At 46.6% G+C, this 20122-nt stretch overlaps 1 protein-coding gene across 2 annotated transcripts in view; it reads left to right on the top strand.

Moving 5' to 3' along the window:
* LSP1 (lymphocyte specific protein 1) overlaps positions 1-20122 on the top strand; it is a 129813-nt gene that overhangs the window by 71719 nt on the left and 37972 nt on the right. For both annotated transcript variants that reach the window (XM_068260456.1, XM_068260457.1), the window contains exon 3: positions 17115-17364. In XM_068260456.1, coding sequence (XP_068116557.1) covers positions 17115-17364 — 250 coding nt within the window. The remainder of the gene's footprint in view (positions 1-17114; positions 17365-20122) is intronic.

Raw genomic sequence — 20122 nt, 5'->3', positions numbered from 1 at the left:
GGCAAAATTCCATGTGGATTTTGCTGCCCGGGGGAGGCAGAGCTTTGTGCTCCAGTCCAGTCATTCTCAGCCGATCTCCACCTCTCGCTGTCCCTTTCAGTGAAAGAAGACTTAGAGGGACGGGAAGAGGCGGAAATTGACATGAGCAGAGGCAGAGCTACTACACACAGCTCTGCCTCTACCAGGAAGGACAGAAGAATTTTGGGGGGGATTAAGACTTCGTTCTGCCACGGGAATGCAACGAATCAGTTTGGATTATGAAGCTGCCTGCTGAATAAAAACAGATATTATAAAATCGCTTCAGACTCTCTTTAAGGGCTCTTTCACAGTGCGACGTTAAAGTCATACGTTACAACAACATGTAACGCACAATAACTTACAGCAATGAAAAATCAATGGGCTGTTCACAGTGCAGACGTTGCGTTGGTGTCTAACGCTGCACGTTAAATGAAAGTGCTGCATGCTATGCGTTATACACGTTTTCAGCTGCGTTAGACTGTTTGCACATGCTCAGTAATGTTTTCTTTTTTTTTTTTAACGCATGCGCCGTTTTCGTTCTATCACTGTGTGATGAAGACGGCGCACCAAACGCAGGGCTAAGCAACGTCCAAGTTATAGTCTTTCAATGCGATGAATTAGGGGCACGTTATGCAATCTTAACGTTGCATCACACGCAACGTCTTAGTGTGTAAGAGACCTAAAGATTGCCAGAAAGTGCTCAAAAATAAAAATAAGGCCCATTAGCTCACATTAAAATTTTAGAAATACCTTACATCACTTAAAGCCCCATCTACACTATGGGACATTGCAGCGATCCGGCGGCTCGATTAGCCGCCGGATCGCCTCTTCCGCGTGCCTGCCGCAGCCCCGCTGGCCGTGCGTGCGCCGCATTCGATTCCCCGCTCGTGCCCACTCGCCCCCGCCGGCGCCGCTTATCTTCCGCTCGATTCCCTGCCATTGTCCCCTCGCGGGGAGCGAGCAGGGAATCGGCGGTGCGGAGATCCGTCCTGTCGGATCTTATCAATCGAGCCGCATCAGCGGCTCGATTGATAAGGAGCATCGCGGCCGCATCTACTCGTGTAGATGCAGCTTAAGAGTTATGTGTCTTTATATTTTTAAAGGGAACCTGAAGTTAGAGGGAAATAGAGGCTGACATGTTTATTACAGATTGCCTGGCTGTTCTATTCTGATCCTCTGCCTCTAAAACTTCTAAAGAGCAATCGTTAGCTTCTACCTCTTTAACTTCTAAAGAGTAATCCTCTAAAGAGTAATCGTTAGACAGGCAGAGGTCGGCAACAAGAATCAGATAGGCAAAGGTACAAGATCAGCAAGAGATAGAGTAGTCAGGGATAGCAAGGGTCAAAACACAGATCAATATACAACAATATTCCTAAGCCAAGGTGTGAAATCCTTAGTATCAACACCAGGGAACTGCACTAAGGTCTGAGCGCTAACACAGAATGTGTATTCACGACAGCAGACAAGGAGCAACTGACAGAGAGCTCCTTTTATGCTGGGGAACGCTCTAGCAGCGTCCCCCAGCTGCCCAGCCAATCGCTGGTCCAGCTGGAGTCAGCTGACCAGCTTGATCAGCTGACTCCTCTTCGGGAACGATAAAGTTCCTGTCTCCCAAGCGCCGGGTAAGTGCCGGCGAAGGAGACCCCACGGGAGGCAACTGCGCGGCGGAGTCCGCCTAGCATACGGACTCCGCCAACCGCACATCCCCGCTCGGCGGCATGCCGGCGGTGGGAGTCCGGAAGCGGAGCCCGCTGCCTCATGCCTGTTGGCAGCGGGTCCGCTATCCCTCACAGTACCCCCCTCTTGAGGAGTGGACTCCGAACACTTCCCACCCGGTTTCTCTGGATGTGACTGATGAAACCTCTTCCTTAATTTCTCAACATGCATGCGATTCTCTGGTACCCAAGATCTGTCCTCCACCCCATACCCTTTCCAATGGACCAGATACTGTACAGAATTCTGTACCACCTGGGAATCCAAAATCTTCCCAACCTCGTACTCTGTCTGGCCCTCCACTATCACTGGGGGGGGGGGGGGGGGAGAGGAATCCACATATACTGCTGGTTTCAACAAAGAAACATGGAACGATCTCCCACCTCTCATGCTGGCTGGGAGATCAATCACATATGAGACTTCATTGATCTTTTTGGCCACCGGATAAGGCCCTATGAACTTGGGCCCCAATTTGGTGGACGGTTGTCTGAGTGCCAAATGTCTTGTTGACACCCACACCATGTCTCCAGGAGAAAAGTGCCATTCAACAGACCGTCTCTTGTCGGCCTGTCTCTTTTGATTCTGGAAGGCTACTCCTAAATTCTCCTTTACTTGTCCCCAAAGTTTCTTTAAAACCCTCTGCCACTCTTCCAGGGCTGGGAAGGGAGAGGAGCACACCGGCAATGGGGAAAATTTAAGAGACCTTCCTGACACATCCTGAAAAGGGGACAAGCCCGTTGAAGCGCTTCTCAGGTTGTTGTGTGCAAACTCAGCAAAGGGCAGGAATTTAACCCAATCCGCATCTGCCACATAGCACCTCAGAAACTGTTCTAGTGCCTGATTCACCCTCTCGGTCTGCCCGTTGGTTTGTGGGTGATACCCAGACGAGAAGGACAGGTTCATACCCAAATTATGGCAAAAAGCCCTCCAAAACTTTGATATAAATTGGACTCCTCTATCCGATACCACATCATCCGGTATCCCATGTAATCGGAAGACGTACTGTATGAAGAGGTCGGCTAAGTCTTGAGCTGATGGGAATCCTTTAAGAGGAACAAAGTGGGCCATCTTGCTGAACCTGTCCATGATCACCCATATCACAGTCATACCTTCCGACTTGGGAAGCTCGCCAATGAAGTCCATGGACAGGTGGGTCCATGGTTCATTTGGAACTGGCAAGGGTTGTAAGGTACCCACTGGAGCCTGGCGAGACGGTTTACTCCTGGCACACACCACACACTCTCTGACGAATTCCCTGCAATCCGAGGCCAACGAAGGCCACCAAACACACCTTGTGAGTAGATCTAGAGTGCGGGTGACCCCCGGGTGACCTGTGTTCTTATGGGCATGGAATAGCTGCATGATTTGCAAACGGAACGGGAGTGGAACAAAGAGGACCCCTTCCGGTTTCCCTTCTGGGGTATCTAGCTGGTGAGGTGCCAGTGTGACCGCCCAGTCCTCCCAGGTCTCAGTGGCTGCCAGCACCACCTTGTGTGGTACAATGCTCTCGGGGAGTGCGGGCTGAGCTGTCTCTGGTTCAAAACATCTGGAGAGAGCGTCTGCCTTAATGTTCTTGGAACCTGGAGTGTACGTGATAACAAATCTAAAACGCGAGAAAAATAGGGACCAGCGGGCCTGACGAGGAGTGAGCCTCTTAGCCCCTTCAATGTACTCCAGGTTCTTATGGTCAGTATATACAGTAATGGTGTGTTCTGCACCTTCCAGCCAATGGCGCCATTCCTGGAAGGCTAACTTGATGGCCAACAGTTCCCTGTTGCCCACATCGTAGTTTCTCTCAGCAGGAGAGAACCTGCGTGAGAAATAGGCACAAGGATGTGTCTTGCGCTGAGACAGCACAGCCCCCACCCCGATCCCTGAGGCATCTACCTCTACTATGAAGGGAAGAGCGATGTTGACATGTCTCAGTATGGGTGCCGAGCAAAACAGTTTCTTCAGGGTATTGAATGCGGCCTGGGCCTCTGATGACCACTGGTAAGGGTCAGCCCCTTTCTTGGTTAGACTAGTCAGAGGGGCTACTACCGAAGAGAATCCCTTAATAAATCTCCGGTAGTAATTAGCAAAACCAAGGAATCTCTGCAGTGCCTTCAAGCCCACCGGTTGCGGCCACTCTAGGACAGCCGAAACCTTTTCTGGGTCCATAGAGAGCTCTGACGTTGAGATGATGTATCCCAGAAAAGGAATTCAAGTGACCTCAAAGAGGCACTTCTCTAGTTTTGCATACAGTAGGTTTTGTCTCAACCTCTTCAACACATATTTGACATGTTTGCGATGTTCCACGAGGTTTGGGGAGAAAATCAATATGTCATCGAGATATACCACGACAAACCTCCCCAACACCTCCCTGAAAACCTCGTTAATCAAGTCCTGGAAGACGGCCGGGGCGTTACACAACCCGAAGGGCATAACTAGATACTCGTAATGCCCGTCGGGGGTATTGAAGGCCGTCTTCCACTCGACACCAGCCCTAATGCGTACCAGGTTTTATGCCCCACGTAGGTCCAATTTTGAAAAAATAGTGGCATTGGTAATCTGGCCAAAGAGATCGTCTTTTAGAGGTAATGGATAACGATTCTGTATGGTGATCTTGTTTAGACCTCGGTAGTCAATACAGGGTCTAAGACCACCATCTTTTTTTTAACGAAAAAAAACCCCGCCCCGGCCGGTGACCGAGAAGGGCGGATGAACCCCTTTGCCAGGTTCTCAGTAATGTACTCCCGCATTGCCTGTTTCTCCGGACCGGAGAGATTATAGAGATGACCCTTAGGAGGCATACAACCAGCTCTTAGGTCGATAGGACAATCGAAACTCCGATGTGGTGGGAGTTTATCAGCGGATTTAGGACAAAACACATCCGCAAACTCAGCGTACTGTGTGGGTATCCCCTTGACCTCTACCTTGGCAGCACATATGGCATTGTTTGAGGAGGGTCCTCAAACAATGGGTATGGCAATAAGGTGACCAGCTAAGTAACTGACCTGAGGCCCAATCTATCTGTGGGGAATGGGGCTGTAACCAGGGCATACCAAGAATAACGGTGGAGGTTGCCATGCGCAAAACAAGAAACTGTAGGCTCTCCTTATGTAGAACCCCTATAGTACATGACAACCTTGGGGTCTGAGAGAGAGGTGATCTACAGTGTAGAGGAGAGTCATCTACTGCGGTGACGACTATCTGTCGGTCTAAGGGTTGTAAGGTAACCCCCAGTCCCTTCACAAAATCATAATCAATAAAATTGGTTGCGGACCCCAAGTCCACAAAAGCTTCAGTACAGACTGTGAAATTCCCCCAGGAAATGGAACACGGGAGAAGTAACCGATTATTCTGATTTAGAGGTAAGTTCTGTGCGTCTAGGGTATTACCTCTTACTACACCTAGACCGCAGCGTTTCCCGATTTCCTGGGGCAATTTTGAGCAATATGACCCTGCTCTGCACAATATAGACAAAGGTTCTCTGCCCTTCTACGCTCTTTCTCGGCTCCAGTCAACTGAGAATGTCCGATTTGCATCGGTTCGTCGGTAGAAGGAGCATGAGAAAAAACTCTCACTGCATTCCTGCCTCTCGATTAGCGCTAATAGCGCAATCTGCGGTCTGCCCGTATCGCCAAAGAAATGGCGTCGTCCACGGACTTGGGCTCTGGGTGTCCCAACATTAATTCAGAGACTGAATCTGATAAGCCTGACAGAAAACAGTCTAACAAGGCGTAAGATCCCCACCTAGATGACACAGCCCACTTTCTGAACTCTGCCGCATAAACCTCAATTGTGTCTCGACCCTGCCTGAGAGTCTTGAGCTTCCTCTCGGCAGTGATCGAAGCATCCGGATCATCATAAATTATAGCCGTTGATCTGAAAAATTCCTCAACTGACGTGAGAGCCGAATCTTCGGGTGGAAGACCATATGCCCAGGTTTGCGAATCCCCGAACAATAAGGTCTTAATAAAAGTCACCCTTTGCTGCTCAGAACCTGACTGGGTAGGTCGTAACTCAAAATAAGATAACACCCGGTTACGAAAATTCTGGAAGTCAGATCTTTGCCCTGAAAACTTTTCGGGCACTGACATGCGGAGCTCTGTGTCCGGAGGGGATTGCACTGTGGCCACAGTCGTCTGCAAGACCTGTACAGACCCAGCCAACTGGTTGATCTGAGTCTGTTGTGTATTAACCACCTCGATGAGGTTATTAAGCGAGGTGGTTAGAGTCTCGATCTGACTGCGTAGTGCTTCCATACCAATGGTCTGCTGTTCTGTCATGATCGGTGTCAGCACGCAGAGAGAATCTGATTATTGGCGATCTGCAGTATCACCAAGAATGCAGATATATACCCGATTATTGATGATCTGCAGTATCACAGATAATCCGATATATTGCTAACCTCTGGACACCAGCAAAGGAACACAATAAAGACAGTAATATATCAGATAGTGTGGAAATGTCCACCACACGGCAATTCCTCAGAGGTGTGGTTACCTCTGAATGAGAACCCCGTGAGTGAGATCCTCTAACCAGGCTGAGTGAGGAATCTCGACCCCCAGCAGTAATCGTCTGCTTGGGGCAGGCGTCTCAGAGAGGCAAGCCTCAGAGATAACCCTCCAGTGGGAGACGTTTCACTGAAGGGAGAAAGGTCAGACAGGCAAGGGTTCGGCAACAGAGATGTCGGCGGCAGTACAGGAGCGGAAGGCAGAAGAGTAATCGTTAGACAGGCAGAGGTCGGCAACAAGAATCAGATAGGCAAAGGTACAAGATCAGCAAGAGATAGAGTAGTCAGGGATAGCAAGGGTCAAAACACAGATCAATATACAACAATATTCCTAAGCCAAGGTGTGAAATCCTTAGTATCAACACCAGGGAACTGCACTAAGGTCTGAGCGCTAACACAGAATGTGTATTCACGACAGCAGACAAGGAGCAACTGACAGAGAGCTCCTTTTATGCTGGGGAACGCTCTAGCAGCGTCCCCCAGCTGCCCCAGCCAATCGCTGGCCCTGCTGGAGTCAGCTGACCAGCCTGGTCAGCTGACTCCTCTGCGGGAACGATAAAGTTCCTGTCTCCTCGTGCGCGCCAAGCGCCGGCTAAGTGCCGGCGAAGGAGACCCCACGGGAGGCAACTGCGCGGCGGAGTCCGCCGAGCATACGGACTCCGCCGATCGCACAGCCCCGCTCGGCGGCATGCCGGTGGTGGGAGTCCGGGAAGCGGAGCCAGCTGCCTCATGCCTGTTGGCAGCGGGTCCGCTATCCCTCACACTTAACCTATTAATGGCCACCTGACTTAATAAAACGTCCTGTTTGACCCTGTTAACGGCAACAGGACGTTTTAATAAGTCGCTCGCTCCCGTCGCTGCTCCGCACGTGTGCGCGCCGCTCCCGCCGCCGTTTACCATCGGGTATCCGTGTTCCATGATTGGGGAAGAGGACCGAGCGGTCCAATACCCAATCACAATGCCTGGAGTGAATGGACGCGACTGCGAACAGCGGCCGCATCCATTCATAAAACAGGAAGCCGTCACAGGGTAACAAAATGTAAAAAAAAAAAAAAAAAGTGAACACATCCTATGAAACAGGAATGTGTTCAGTAGTGCCATCTTGTGGCCAAAAAGTAAAATTACACATAGAGGCTCATACATACACATATACTTGTACACAATATTAATAAAATGAATAACTTACACTCACCCAAAAAAAAAACATAATTTAAACGGTTTAATAATCGGGACAACTGGGCAAACAAAATGTATTGGAATTAACCACAGGAGAACATTTTATGTCCCGCATAGCTGTCCAAATAATGTATTAAATTAAACGTTATAATGTGTTCTTTAAAAAAAGATATACCATGTTACTATGTTATGTTCCATGTTAAAATGGGAGCGAGAGTAATAGAGGGAGAGCGCATTTCTGTAAAAAAAAAACTACGAGCAGAAACGACTCCCTTTAGGAAAAAACTCAGAGTGGAAAGGGTTAATTTTAAAACTATAATGGCCGAAAACTGAGAAATAATGATTTTTTCCCCATTATTTTCTTATTTTTCCCATAAACACATTTAGAATAAAAAGATTCTCAGCAAAATGTACTACCCACAGAAAGCCTAATTGGTGGCGAAAAAAACGAGGTATAGATCATTTTGTTGTGATAAGTAGTAATAAAGTTATTAGGGAATAAAAGGGAGGAGCACTGACAGGTGAAATTTGCTCTGGTCCGTTAGGGTAAAAACCACTTGGGGGTGAACTGGTTAATCTAACATAACCGAATATCGACCTAAAATATTGACCATCTATGACTTATTTTTAGTCAGAGTTAATATAAGTGTTGGCAGATGCATTGGTTTTCTGGAGATTTTCAGTAGCCATTAGCCTCTCACAACAGCATTGGACTGACGAGATATTATTCATTTGACATACAGTATTACTCAATGAGAAAGCTATCTACACTTGGCAGAGTGCTTCTTTAACTCACAATAGTCCTTTCATCTTAAAAATGCTGATAAGAAATAGCGCACAAAGCTGTTTTGTTCTTGATCTGCTTTGATCCCTGCCCTCACATCCATGTACGAGTAGCGGACTTGGGCACAGAAGGTCCGTTATCACATAGCAGTCAGTGACTGGAGTCACAGAAAGAATGTAAAGGAGACGGGATAAAACAAATGCCAGCACAAGCTATAGAAAATGCAAAACATCTCTATTTCATCCATATAGTGGTAGCAATGAGCAGCAGAGCAGATCCTGCCAATTATGGGTGCGGAGAAAGAAGGAGTGATTGCAGGAAAGTAGTTTCATTCATGACAATATCAACTTTTCTTCTTTTTATATGATCTGCTGAATAATATATTGGATGGCAATATGGGTTAGATATTCCAGTCTTATTACAGCTGCTTATTGTGAGAAGGCACCTGTTTTTTTTACGCCTTCTGAGCACATTTTGATCTCCAGATCATTACGCATAAGCACAAGCAACCATCCAGGTGAAGCGATTTGGGGTATCTGATCGATTGCTCATGTACAGTTCTCTTTCAAACAGGAGAGCATTAAAAAGGAGCGTACAGTATACACCTGTGATGGATGTCGCCCGTCTGGTGTCAGGACCGGATCCCTCTGGGCGTCATCGCTGGTCTGTACACAAGCGAAATCAGCTATGTAGCTGACGACGTGCTTTGTTGCTATGCGGGGGGGGGGGGGGGGGGGGGGCACAACAGAGCAGCGGGTACATGACAACATGTGGTGGGCGAGGTAATGATGTGCACAATGAAGCTGCCTGTCGCTCAACCAAGTTGATCCAGCTCACTTGCGGGGCAAAGGTCAGGGGTCGCTGTACACACGCATGATTATCGGCTGATGCAGTCGTTATTGGCCGCCTCAGACGACTTTGATCATGCGTGTGTATGTAGCTGAAGACTGACCAGAATTCATCCCTTAGTCACAAATACAGTATATGAAATACTGAATCCACACTGATGTGCAGTGTCTCAGTATTGTACAGCTAGTATGAGGTAGCCACTCTTATGTGTTTATTGTAAACCGTAATTTCACTATTGTCTCGGATCAGCTAAAGTGACAGGTATTCAAGGCACTTGCCATATTTATAGATTGTATAATATGATGTGTTCCGTAACCCCAACCCCCCTGATATATTAGAAGGGTCCTTTGTCCTTTTATAGAGTGACTCCTGTTTATCAGGTGGAAAACAAAAGCAACCAGACAAGACGTTCTACCTGGGTATGACTTGGGCAACCAAATAACTACAGTCGCACGAAGGCATCCAAAAAAAAGCCTTTTTTTAAGAAATGCCTGATTAACTGACTGATATTTTATCTCTGTAAATACCAACAGTAAAGTATATTTACTTTATATATTGCTGATCTTAACTTGAGGATGGAACTTTTTAATATCAGGTATTAACTTCAAAGGAACACCTATTCTTTCTGGACGTGAGATTTGGTGTGTGTATGAAATCTGATTGAGGTAGATTGTATGCAATGGCATACCTGACTGCAACCAGGTTTAAAATTCCCTTTGTATGTTAGAGTTTTGCTAACCAGACACCAGATCTACTTTGTCCAACTGATTTCTACAGTACTGGGTGATGAGCTAATGTTTATAATTGATGGCAGGGCCACTTATAGGCATCGGCAAACCAAGCAAATTCCTGGGGTGAAAGCTGAAAAGGGGGGTGGGAGCAGGGCAGTTTCTAGGCTAAATTGCACCCAGGGCAAGGGTGTAAAAATGTATGGTGTATAGTTGCCCCCAGTATAGGTTAGATAGGCATGTGCCCCCGTATAGGTCAGCTAGGTAGGTGCATCCAATATAGGTAGCCAGTACAGTTGCCACCAGTGTAGGTTAGATAGGTAGGGGCCCCCAGTATAGGTTAGGTAGTTAAGTGCCTAGTATAGGTTAGATAGGTAGGTGCACACAGTATAGGTTAGATAGTTGGGTGCCCTCAGTATAGATTAGATAGGTGGTTGCCCCCAGTATAAGTTAGATAAGTAGGTGCCCCCAGAATAGGTTAGATAGGTAGGTTCCCTCAATATAGGTTAGATAGGTAGGTGCCCCGTCATAATGGAGGGGGTAGTACACCGCGGAGAGGGCGACCCGACTTCTCCTTTCCTTCCTCTCCCCGGGCCGCCCTCCTTGCTCCCCCTTCCGCTGCAGAGTTAACGCAGCAGGAAGCCTTGTATAGAGCAACTCACTTCCATGCCGTTCCAATTGCTGATCACTTGCCACTGGTCTCCTTTGCATAGCCGCTTATACACACTCTACTTCCTGATTAGCAGGAAGTAGAGTGTGTATAAGCGGCTATGCAGAGGAGACCAGCGGCAAGTGATCGGCGGAGAGGTGAGTTGCTCTATAAAAGGAAATCCCGCTGCACTAACTCTGCAGTGGAGGGGGGAGCACAGAGGGCGGGCCGGGAACAGGAATGAAGGGAGAAGTTGGGCCGCCCTCCCCACAGCCTCGGCTTCCCCCTTCATCACAGTGCCCCCCGTGCAGCTCAGGGCGGCTGCACGGCCTGCACGCCCCTAGAAACGGGGCTGGGGAAAGGACGCCTAGAGCTATCCTTAGGACACTATGCTTTATAGAATTCTTATATCCAGCTGCTAGTTCCATTAAGAAAGGTGTGGATGGTAAATTTAACACCTGAATGGGCACTGCTGATTAGAATAACAAAAGAGGCATAGAGAGCATTATTATCATACAGCAGGTTCTATTAGTGTACTAATTAAGTCTTAATTGGTCTGTATTGATTGCTGCTACACTTCTGGATGTCCAAGACAACATTCAGATCTGTAAAGAATCATGCTGCATAAACAGTATATTATATTTTTACATAGTGGCTACACACCCTCATAGCAATTATAAGAACGGCTTATGTGTGGTTTGAGCCGGTGAGGTGTTTCTGACCTGGTAATTACTTATTTTGAGAAAAAAAACATAATGCATGTATTTAATCTATCAATTTGTTATGAATGCCTGTAAAACGAATTAATATACATTATGATATTCATATTGACATGATTGGAGCTCCAAAGGTGCCTTGTCTGGGGCACCAAAACGGGCAGAAATGGCCCTGATGGATGGGGCATAAAATCAGGCATGTTTGAAAACCTCTCCCATCCTTTGTTGTTCTTTCTTGGGACAAACATGTTAGTATTTGCTTCCGACCACCACTCTGTCCCTAGACTTAAAGAGACACTGAAGCGAAAAAAAAAATATGATATAGTGAATTGGTTGTGTACTATGAATAATTACTAGAAGATTAGCAGCAAAGAAAATATTCTCATACTTTTATTTTCAGGTATATAGTGTTTTTTCTAACATTGCATCATTCTATAATATGTGCAGATTACACAACACTCAGCATTCAAAATGAGTCTTTCAAAGCAGTCTGTGAAGTAATGACCTCTTCTCTAGCAGAGGAAAAGTAAATAGTCCAGGAACAGTTGAGATAATAAAAGTCAGATAACAGCCCTCTCCACGACTAAAGGTGCCCATACACTCGTCAGATTGGCAGCAGATAGATAAGAAATGCATCTGATGATCTATCTGATGCGTTTTTAGAACATTTTTTACCAGGATAGAATTCCAATAGATTTCAGTTTGAAATCTATTGGAATTCTATCTGATGGCATTTTTTTGCCATCAGATTTCCATTAAGGCCAATGCAACGTGATAAGCAATCTCATCAGATCGACCTAAATTTTTCATCCTGCCAGCTCGATGGAAATCCATCGAAATCGATCATCGATCGGTCGATTGGCCAACCGATTTGCAAACGATCAATCGATCGATCGGGATCGATCGGTCGGCCAGAAAATCGGCTGAGTGTATGGGCCCCTTAACTTAGTCGGAGAGCTTAATGGCTTGTTTGCATAGAGATAACAACTGGAGTTTCTCAACTCTTCCTGTACTGGAAATAATTACACTGATGTATCTGATCTTAATGTTTTATTTCTTAGCTGTGCTACACATACAAATCATAATATCATCATTTTTTTTTTCGCTTCAGTGTCTCTTTAAACAAGAATGCTAGGCCAAGCTGAGTCTATTTATGTCAGCTGGCTACCAGAAATCCCTGAGGACTGGTAGATTTCATGTCCAAACACCTTCTAAGGACTGTGGGCCCTTTTCATGAGTAATTGTTTCATATGGCCTGAGAAGTGGAGAAACATGCTGGATAAAGGAAGGATAATCCAAGGATGTTTGGCCAAATCTCTGTTGTTTTTGTTTAATTACCTTATCTCATCCTGATAGTTTTCCAGGAAATAAGGTGTCCCTGTTGAACTTCTCAGTCCAAACTGGAAATTCCATGCACCCTGTGGTCCTTGTATGCTAATGTTCTGTTTGTATTTGTATGGTATTGAACTGGGATTTCAGTATCCTCCTTCTTGAGCTTGTAACATTCTCCCTGGATGTGCTGTTGGAAGCTTGTTTGTTGTGTGCAGCTGCAGAGAACTTTAATAGACAGCTGCACACATTTGGCAAAACAAACACACCCTCTTTCAGCAACCATGCATAACTATACAGTTTATTTCAGTGGACCTGCACTCTTGTACAGGACAGAAGGAAAACATGTAGAAATACACCCTGTATGTATTTAGAGAGTTTAGCATGTCTAATTCACCCTCATCTGTGCCTAATCACAAGTTGTAATTTGATCCCTCATCTGTGTCAGCTGACTGCCACGGCAGATATGCTAATTTGAAAGCACAGGATGTTAGCAATATATCTGCTTCCATGAAAGCAGGAAGTAGATACACTGCAGATTAATTGCAGGATTTGTATCAGCTATAACAAAGAAATGTTTTTTCTTTAAAGGTTATTATGTTATTGTGTATCTTTTAGAGCAGAGAGGAGGATCTGAGTTCAGGTCCACTTTAACTTGATTGGTTAAGTTGCCTGAAGCTGGTCATCTGACCACTTAATGATGTTTCATGACCTCAGAAGTCATACCAACCTCAGAACCTGGATCATACAAGCATACAAGCAAGGAAAAACAAGATTCACCAATAGCCCTTTCACCCCGTATCCTCCTTCATATTGGTCTGGCAATTGTGTAGATAGATATACCGTAGTGATCATGTCAAAGTTTGCCAGATCTTGATACTGCTATAGCAGTTCTTCTGGACTTGGGATATTTTACTGATCATGTGTACAATGGAAGTATTGTGGTCAGGTATGCAGAACATATACCTACTGCCAGGGCCGCCATCAGAAATTTTGGGGGTCCCCTCACACATCATCAGGCCTGGGCCCCCCTTCCTTAGCCCACCCACTGGTTGCTGAGCCGCCCACTAGCCACCCCACCCCCGTGTCCGTGCATGAAGTGGGCTGCGGCTAAAAATGTGCATGGCTCCAACACTGAAGAAAGCGGCATGCACAGCGTGATGCGACAAAAAGTGGGCGTGACCATGGCATGTTGTGGGTGGAGCTAAATACTAAAAAAAAAATTACAAATAGTCCCCGGTTGACAAATGAGATAGGGACTTGTAGGTCCGTTCTTATCCTTTATCCGTTCTCTTTTGTCCCCCTCTTTTCTTCCTGTGCCTCTTTTGTCCCCCTCTGTCTCACCCCAGTTTGTGCCTCTTTTGTGTCCCTCTGTGTGACCTCATGTTCCCATCTCATCTCTTTTTTCACTGTACCTCTTTTGTCCGCCTCTGTTCCCCCTGTGCCTCTTTTATCCCCCTGTGTTACCTCCTGTCCTCTTCTGGCTCCTCCCCCTGCCCTAGCCAGGTATAGGTGCCCCCACTATAGGTATCCAGGCATAGATGCCCCCAGTATAAATAGCAAGTATAAATAGCCAGCTATAGGTGGTGCCCCGGTGTAGGTAGCCCGGTGTATATGCCCCCAGTATAGGTAGCCTGGTACGGGTGGTGCACCAGTATAGATTAGCCAGGTACAGGCACCCCAGTATAAGTAGCCAAGAATAGGTGGTACCCCAGTATAGGTAGCAAGGTACAGGTGGTGCACTCAGTAAAAGGTAGCCAAGTATGGGTGGTGCCAAAGTATAGCTAGCCAGGTATAGGTGGTGCATCAGTATAAGTAGCTAGGAATAGGTGGTTCCAGCCCCAGTATAGGTAGCCAAGCATAGGTGGTGCCCTAGTATATGTAGCTAGGTATAGGTGGTTCCAGCCCCAGTATAGGTAGCCAGGTATAGGTGGTGGCCCAGTATAGGTAGCCTGTAGCCAGATATAGGTGGTGCCCCAGTGTAGAAAGTCCGCTGTAGTGGGCTCACTCATCTGCTCCCCACGTTCAAGCGCTGATGTCACTCTTCTCTCAGTGCTGGAACACAGTGTGCTGGTTAGTGAGCCACAGGCCCGCAGCCAGCACATGCTGCCCTTCCAGCACTTTGGGGAGAGGGGGCAGGGCCCCCATAAGCTCTGGGACCCTCACTGCAGTGTCAGTTGTCCCCCCCTGATGGCTGCCCTGCCTACTGCTGTCTTCATGTCTGACCAGTTGTACTGCCACCTGTAGTCATCCTGGCTGTGAAAGCATGCTATTTGCTATGCAGTGGTTGTGGAAATATGGATTGACTGAATAAAAATAAGAAAATATCTGATGCAGCCAATCAACCTTCTCTATGCAAAGGATGAGCATGCCTATATAGAAACATCATTGTTACCCAGTCCCGTACATGATTGGATTGGACAACATTCATCTGATGTCAGTATGCAATTTTATAGCTTGTGTACATGGGTGTTTGGCATTGTTTTAGTCCATGTAAAGCTGTTTATGCAGTACATCAGTGTTATGCATGCAGTGTGTTTGCATATCATGTCTGCTGTATGTACATACTACATGTAATGTGCGTACATAGGCCCCTCCCCTGGGTTTGGGCAATAGTGGACAGGCAGACATGCAGGTGTGGACAGACCACTTGGAGGCTTGTTTATTGGTTGCACATTCGTGTTTGAGCTGTGGAAGTGATAGAGCACACTGCTGCCTGATTCCACTAGTAAGGCCTGGATCTATACCTTCCCCACCCCTAGGCAGGCTTTCTTGGGGCCCCCCTTCCAGGTGCAGCAGCCTCCCTCTCTTGGCACTCAAATCAAATCATATCAAAGATAGCTTTATTGGCATGACCAAGATTCATACAGGCATTGCAGGCAGGGGCAAATGGGGCACTCTTCCATGTGTAACATCCATGTACTGCAGCCCTTGGCTTTGATGCAGCAACTCCCCCTCCATGTATTGTTGCCTATTTACAGCTTCTTATTTCCATTTGCAGCCTCTTCTTCTAGATGCAGCAATTGTTCTTTCATGTCAAGCCGGGCCTGTGTGTCCTTCCTTATCCAGAAATCTGGCCCTGCCTCTAGTGCCAGCTGCTGAAACAGCATTGATTGTTCCCTTGGGATATAGCAGGGTGTCTGGCTGGGTCTGCTGCTGCCTGTAAACATTAGATTGCACTGTAGTGACATATAGTAAAATGTAGTAAATAATTCAGGATACCCACTTTTATGGCAATTTTCCTGGTTTCAGCATCAGACACACTTCTTACATGTATATATTGCTGTATACAGGGGCGTATCTGGGTAATATAGCGCTTATAGCAAACACTGAAATTGCACCCCCCCCCCCCCCCCCTTCCTTCCTAATCAGAACCCCCTTACCCTCTAAAAACAGCATCCTTTCTTGTGTACATGTGTTATGGTTGCTTGTGTTTTTTGGGTCTGGATATTGCTGAAGATACTGAGTGACGGAGAGGCATGGGCCAGGCATGGTGGCTCAACACAGGGGTAGGCATGGTGGCGCAGTACAGTGACAGGCATGGGACGCAGCACAGGGGCAGGCATGGCACAGGAGCAGGCATGGGACGCAGAACAGGGGTAGGCAAGGCGCCCATGGTGCTGGGGCGCCCATGGCACGAGCCATGCCTGCATCCCTCTAGATACGCCTCTGGCTGTATATTCAATTGTAACCCTGCCCACTCCCCCGTGCCGCTTATCCTAGGCTGTTAAGCTATACAGAATTCATCTACTGGCTTTAGAACTCTCAGTAGATAAACCTTCCGCAGAGATCACCTGACAGGATTAAAAGATGTCGCCGCTTCATTTCAGAATGTAAATCAGGGTGCGGAAAGATTGTACAATGGGCAAACACTGACTAAATAATTTATAAATACAGTGGCATAGCAATAGGGGATGTAGCGGTTGCAGTTGCAAATGAGCCCTTGGACCAAAAGGGCCCTCCCTCCACCGCTGTATTAGCTGCTAGGAATGAGCACGTCTATATATGCTTTGTATAGTGGTTAATCATCCAACTGTTCCCCTCCTCTGCATACACCTTTCATACAGTGGATGTCCATGGCAAGTATTGTTGCGCATAAGATTGTTATGTATAGAATGCTTGGAGGTACAATGTAATACTTGCACTGGGGCCCAAAGCTGTTTAGCCACACCACTGTATAAATGAAAATCGTAAAAAAAAACCATAATAATAATAATAAAACAAGCAATTTTATTCATTACATTATGTTCACTACAGTTTCCATTAAAAAACCCAAACCATGAGTACCATGTGACATTATAGTCCGCTTTTAGCATTTTAGGGCAATGGGCCATAGGTTACATTCAGTATCTATAACCGGACCTGGCTAAAATGAATTATGAGTTCATATGAAACATCAGCAATTATTTTATTTTTATTTCTTACAGTAATCCTCAGAAACACAATGAAACTGTATACAATGCCATCCTAAATATAACACTCATAAATGAAAAAGACTAGATTTTTTTTTATGAGCAAGAGCAGTAAAATGTGAATAAAAGAAAAATATGTGGGGATTGGAAACACAAATGAGAGTTCATCACCATAGCAGTAAGGAGTGAATTAGTGACTAACTAGCTGTCAATGCTGAAATGTGTGTGGTGGTGGTTTGCAGTGTGGGATTGAAGCCGGCTGGTGCCTGGGAGACGGAGGAGGATGAGGGATTCAGTGACTGGTCTCAGAAGCTGGAGCAGAGGAAGCAGCAAGCAGCAGCCATGGCCACAGAAGAAAGAGAAGAGGCCAGCTTTCCTGAGTGTGACCAGACCGAGCAGAGCAGAGCCACAGATGAGCTGTACACCAACTGCACAGAGACAAAGGGGGAAGAGGAGGAAGATGAACACACATACCGCAGTGAAGCAGCAGAGGTACCCGTTCATATTAACAATGCATACAATGCCTGGGCTTGGTCATATTATCAGCATTGCAGAGTGGTGCACATTCCTTGCCAGCATCCCTGAATTGTAGCTAGAGATTAGAACCTATGTGCCTATTCACACCTTTACTCTGGTACTGCTACAGAAAAGGAGAATGATCGAGCATCATTTACATGTGAGGCAAGAGCAGCTCCATTTTGATTACACTGAATAGGGCTGCACTGCATGCCATTGTCATGGCTGTGTGGGGTCTTTGTCTTTAGTGTGTTTCCTAGAGAGCCGGTTACATTTACAGATTCAGTATTGGAATTTAGAGTTCAGATTTTCAGCACAGGACTCCCCTGGCACAGAATGAAAGAGCTAAAACCGGAGCTCATCACTAACCCAAGGCAGAGGTCACACTCCTCTTTCAGGTTTTTTTCTGCACAGTCTGTGCCTTTGTATGCAGGGAAACATGCGCGATTTTGTTCACAGCAGCTAATGAAATTGAAAAAGAAAGCTGACAAAATGTGCTGAATATGCTGCAGGATGTCATTTTTTCTGCATAGGAAAATGCATTAAGTGTGAACTAGCCCATTCATTAAAATGAGTTTAAATCAATTTTTCTGTGCAGAAAACATGCACAAAAAGGTGTGGTCCCTGCCTGAATACTAAATATATGCTGAGCCGGTACCTCCATCCCAACCATTTGCCTTAGGCCCGATTCACATTGGACAAAAAAAGGTCCATTAAGCAGGCCGTAATGAAACTGACCCTGTGGGTAGGAACACACTAGGGCGTTATTGGCAGAGTTTTGTGATTGCCGACGATCGCCCGCGATTCCCCAAAACGCTTTGCCAATGAAAGAAAGTGAGGGGGAACTTATTTGTGCAATTGCGATTATGAGTAATCCCAATCGCAGGACATGCAGCATTTTGTGCGTGTTAGCCCTCAATGCAAGGTATATAAGTGCTGCATAAATCAATAAAGCGATTATGCTGTGCTGGGGGGGGGGGAGGGAGGTAGTGTTTAAAATAAATGCTTACCCTATGTCTTGATTTCCTTCTTCCGTCTGTAGCTCCGCCCCCTAAAGGAAGAGGTCACAGGCGCTTATCTGCTTGGTCCTAGAGAAGCACCTATGGCCTCTTCCTTTAGGGGCGGGGCTATGGACGGAAGAAGGACGTCAGGTAAGTATAATAAAGTTTAAAAAAAAAAAAAGAATTGCAGTTTACTGTACAGCGCTTCCAAGTGCCAGGGAATCACAATCGCCCTAGAAATCGCTGCACACATCGCTGCAGTGATTTTAAAGTGCTGCAGCGATTCCTAGTGGGTTCCAGGCCTCATGGAGGTGAATGGATCTTATGTTAATCAATAGGATCCATTCACATTGCTTCATTTGAATGGATCCGTCCCATCAGTTCCGCCAAACGGACCACACGTTTGGTATTGAGCGATTTTTTTGGGACCATCGGATGCATCACATTGACCATGCGCTAACAGAACAGAGGGTTACGGATGGAAAACTGATGCCTTTAAAAAGAATCCGTTCCGGTTTTTACACGAATCAGTTTTCCATCTGTGCCATTGTGAACTGGGCCTAACCCTAGATCTAACCCCCTGCGACATACCTAACACCAACCTATAAAAGTGCCCCCCCCCCATAAAAGGTTTTAGACTTACTTAGTTAGAGGCTGCGCACGGACCCTTTGATCATATCTGACAATAACTTGTCGGATATGTTCTTGTGTCCACGCTCCCCGCTGTGTACGAGCGAGTCCGCACCTGCACACTAAAGGCTCATACACCTACCAACAATCTGTCCAACTTGTCTGTTGGAAGATAAGTTGTGTGTGTACTGTGTGTCTCTCCCATATACATTTCCCTGATGCCTAGTGGCTCTCCTCCCTCCTCTATACAGTTCTCTGGTGTCTAGTGGCCTCCCTCCCCTATAAAGTTCCATGGTGTCCAAAGCCCTTCCCAATACAGTTCCCTGGTGTCCAGTGGCCCTTTTCCTTCGGCTATACAGTTCCCAGGTGTCTAATGCCTCCTCCCTCCCCTATATAGTTCCCTGCTGTTTAGTGGTCATCACTCCCTCCCCCTATACAGGTCCCTAGTGTCTAGTCTAGTGTCTAAATATTGCCAGAAATAATCCTACTCTCACATAAACCAGGTTAACTCTTGTTTAACTACTACCGTTCCAGCAGTCTCTGCCCCCTTAAAGACTGCTAGACTGCTCTGCCCCCTTAAAGACTGCTAGTACGGTAATGCCGCTTACCAACGAATCGCCGCAAAGATCCACCACTCCCGCCGATCACGGCACTCTGTCCCCGGTGCAGGTCCCTTTCTCTTCCGTCACTATGACGGCAGAGCTGTGCGAGCAGGTCATGAGCCGCTTTCATTGGCTCAATAGGATTGGCTTACAGTGATGACAGGGTGAGGAGCCAATGAAATCAGCTTCTGACTGGCTCACACAGCTCTGCCGTCATATAGACAGCAGGGCGAGTGATCTAAAGCGGGGGCAGAGCAGCGCGATTGGCGGGAGAGGCGGTAGCGTGTTGAAGTCTACGCTCTGTCAGATCCGCACTGCCACATGCAGGGCGTAGATTTCAACTGCGTCAGTCTGGAGAAGGTTAAGCAGAAATGCAAAATGTCATGTATGTGCTATAAAACAAAAAAACACAAAAAAAGTTGATTGATATCATTCACACACTGACTTGTCCCCAAAATGCAGGAATGTATGACATATTGCCTGGGTGCTGTGCTGCCAGAT

This window comes from Hyperolius riggenbachi, chromosome 11, assembly GCF_040937935.1.
Source record: "Hyperolius riggenbachi isolate aHypRig1 chromosome 11, aHypRig1.pri, whole genome shotgun sequence".
NCBI classification, from domain to species: Eukaryota; Metazoa; Chordata; class Amphibia; order Anura; family Hyperoliidae; genus Hyperolius; species Hyperolius riggenbachi.
Note: the sequence above shows the minus strand (reverse complement) of the source record. Positions and strands in the feature narration are given on the sequence as shown.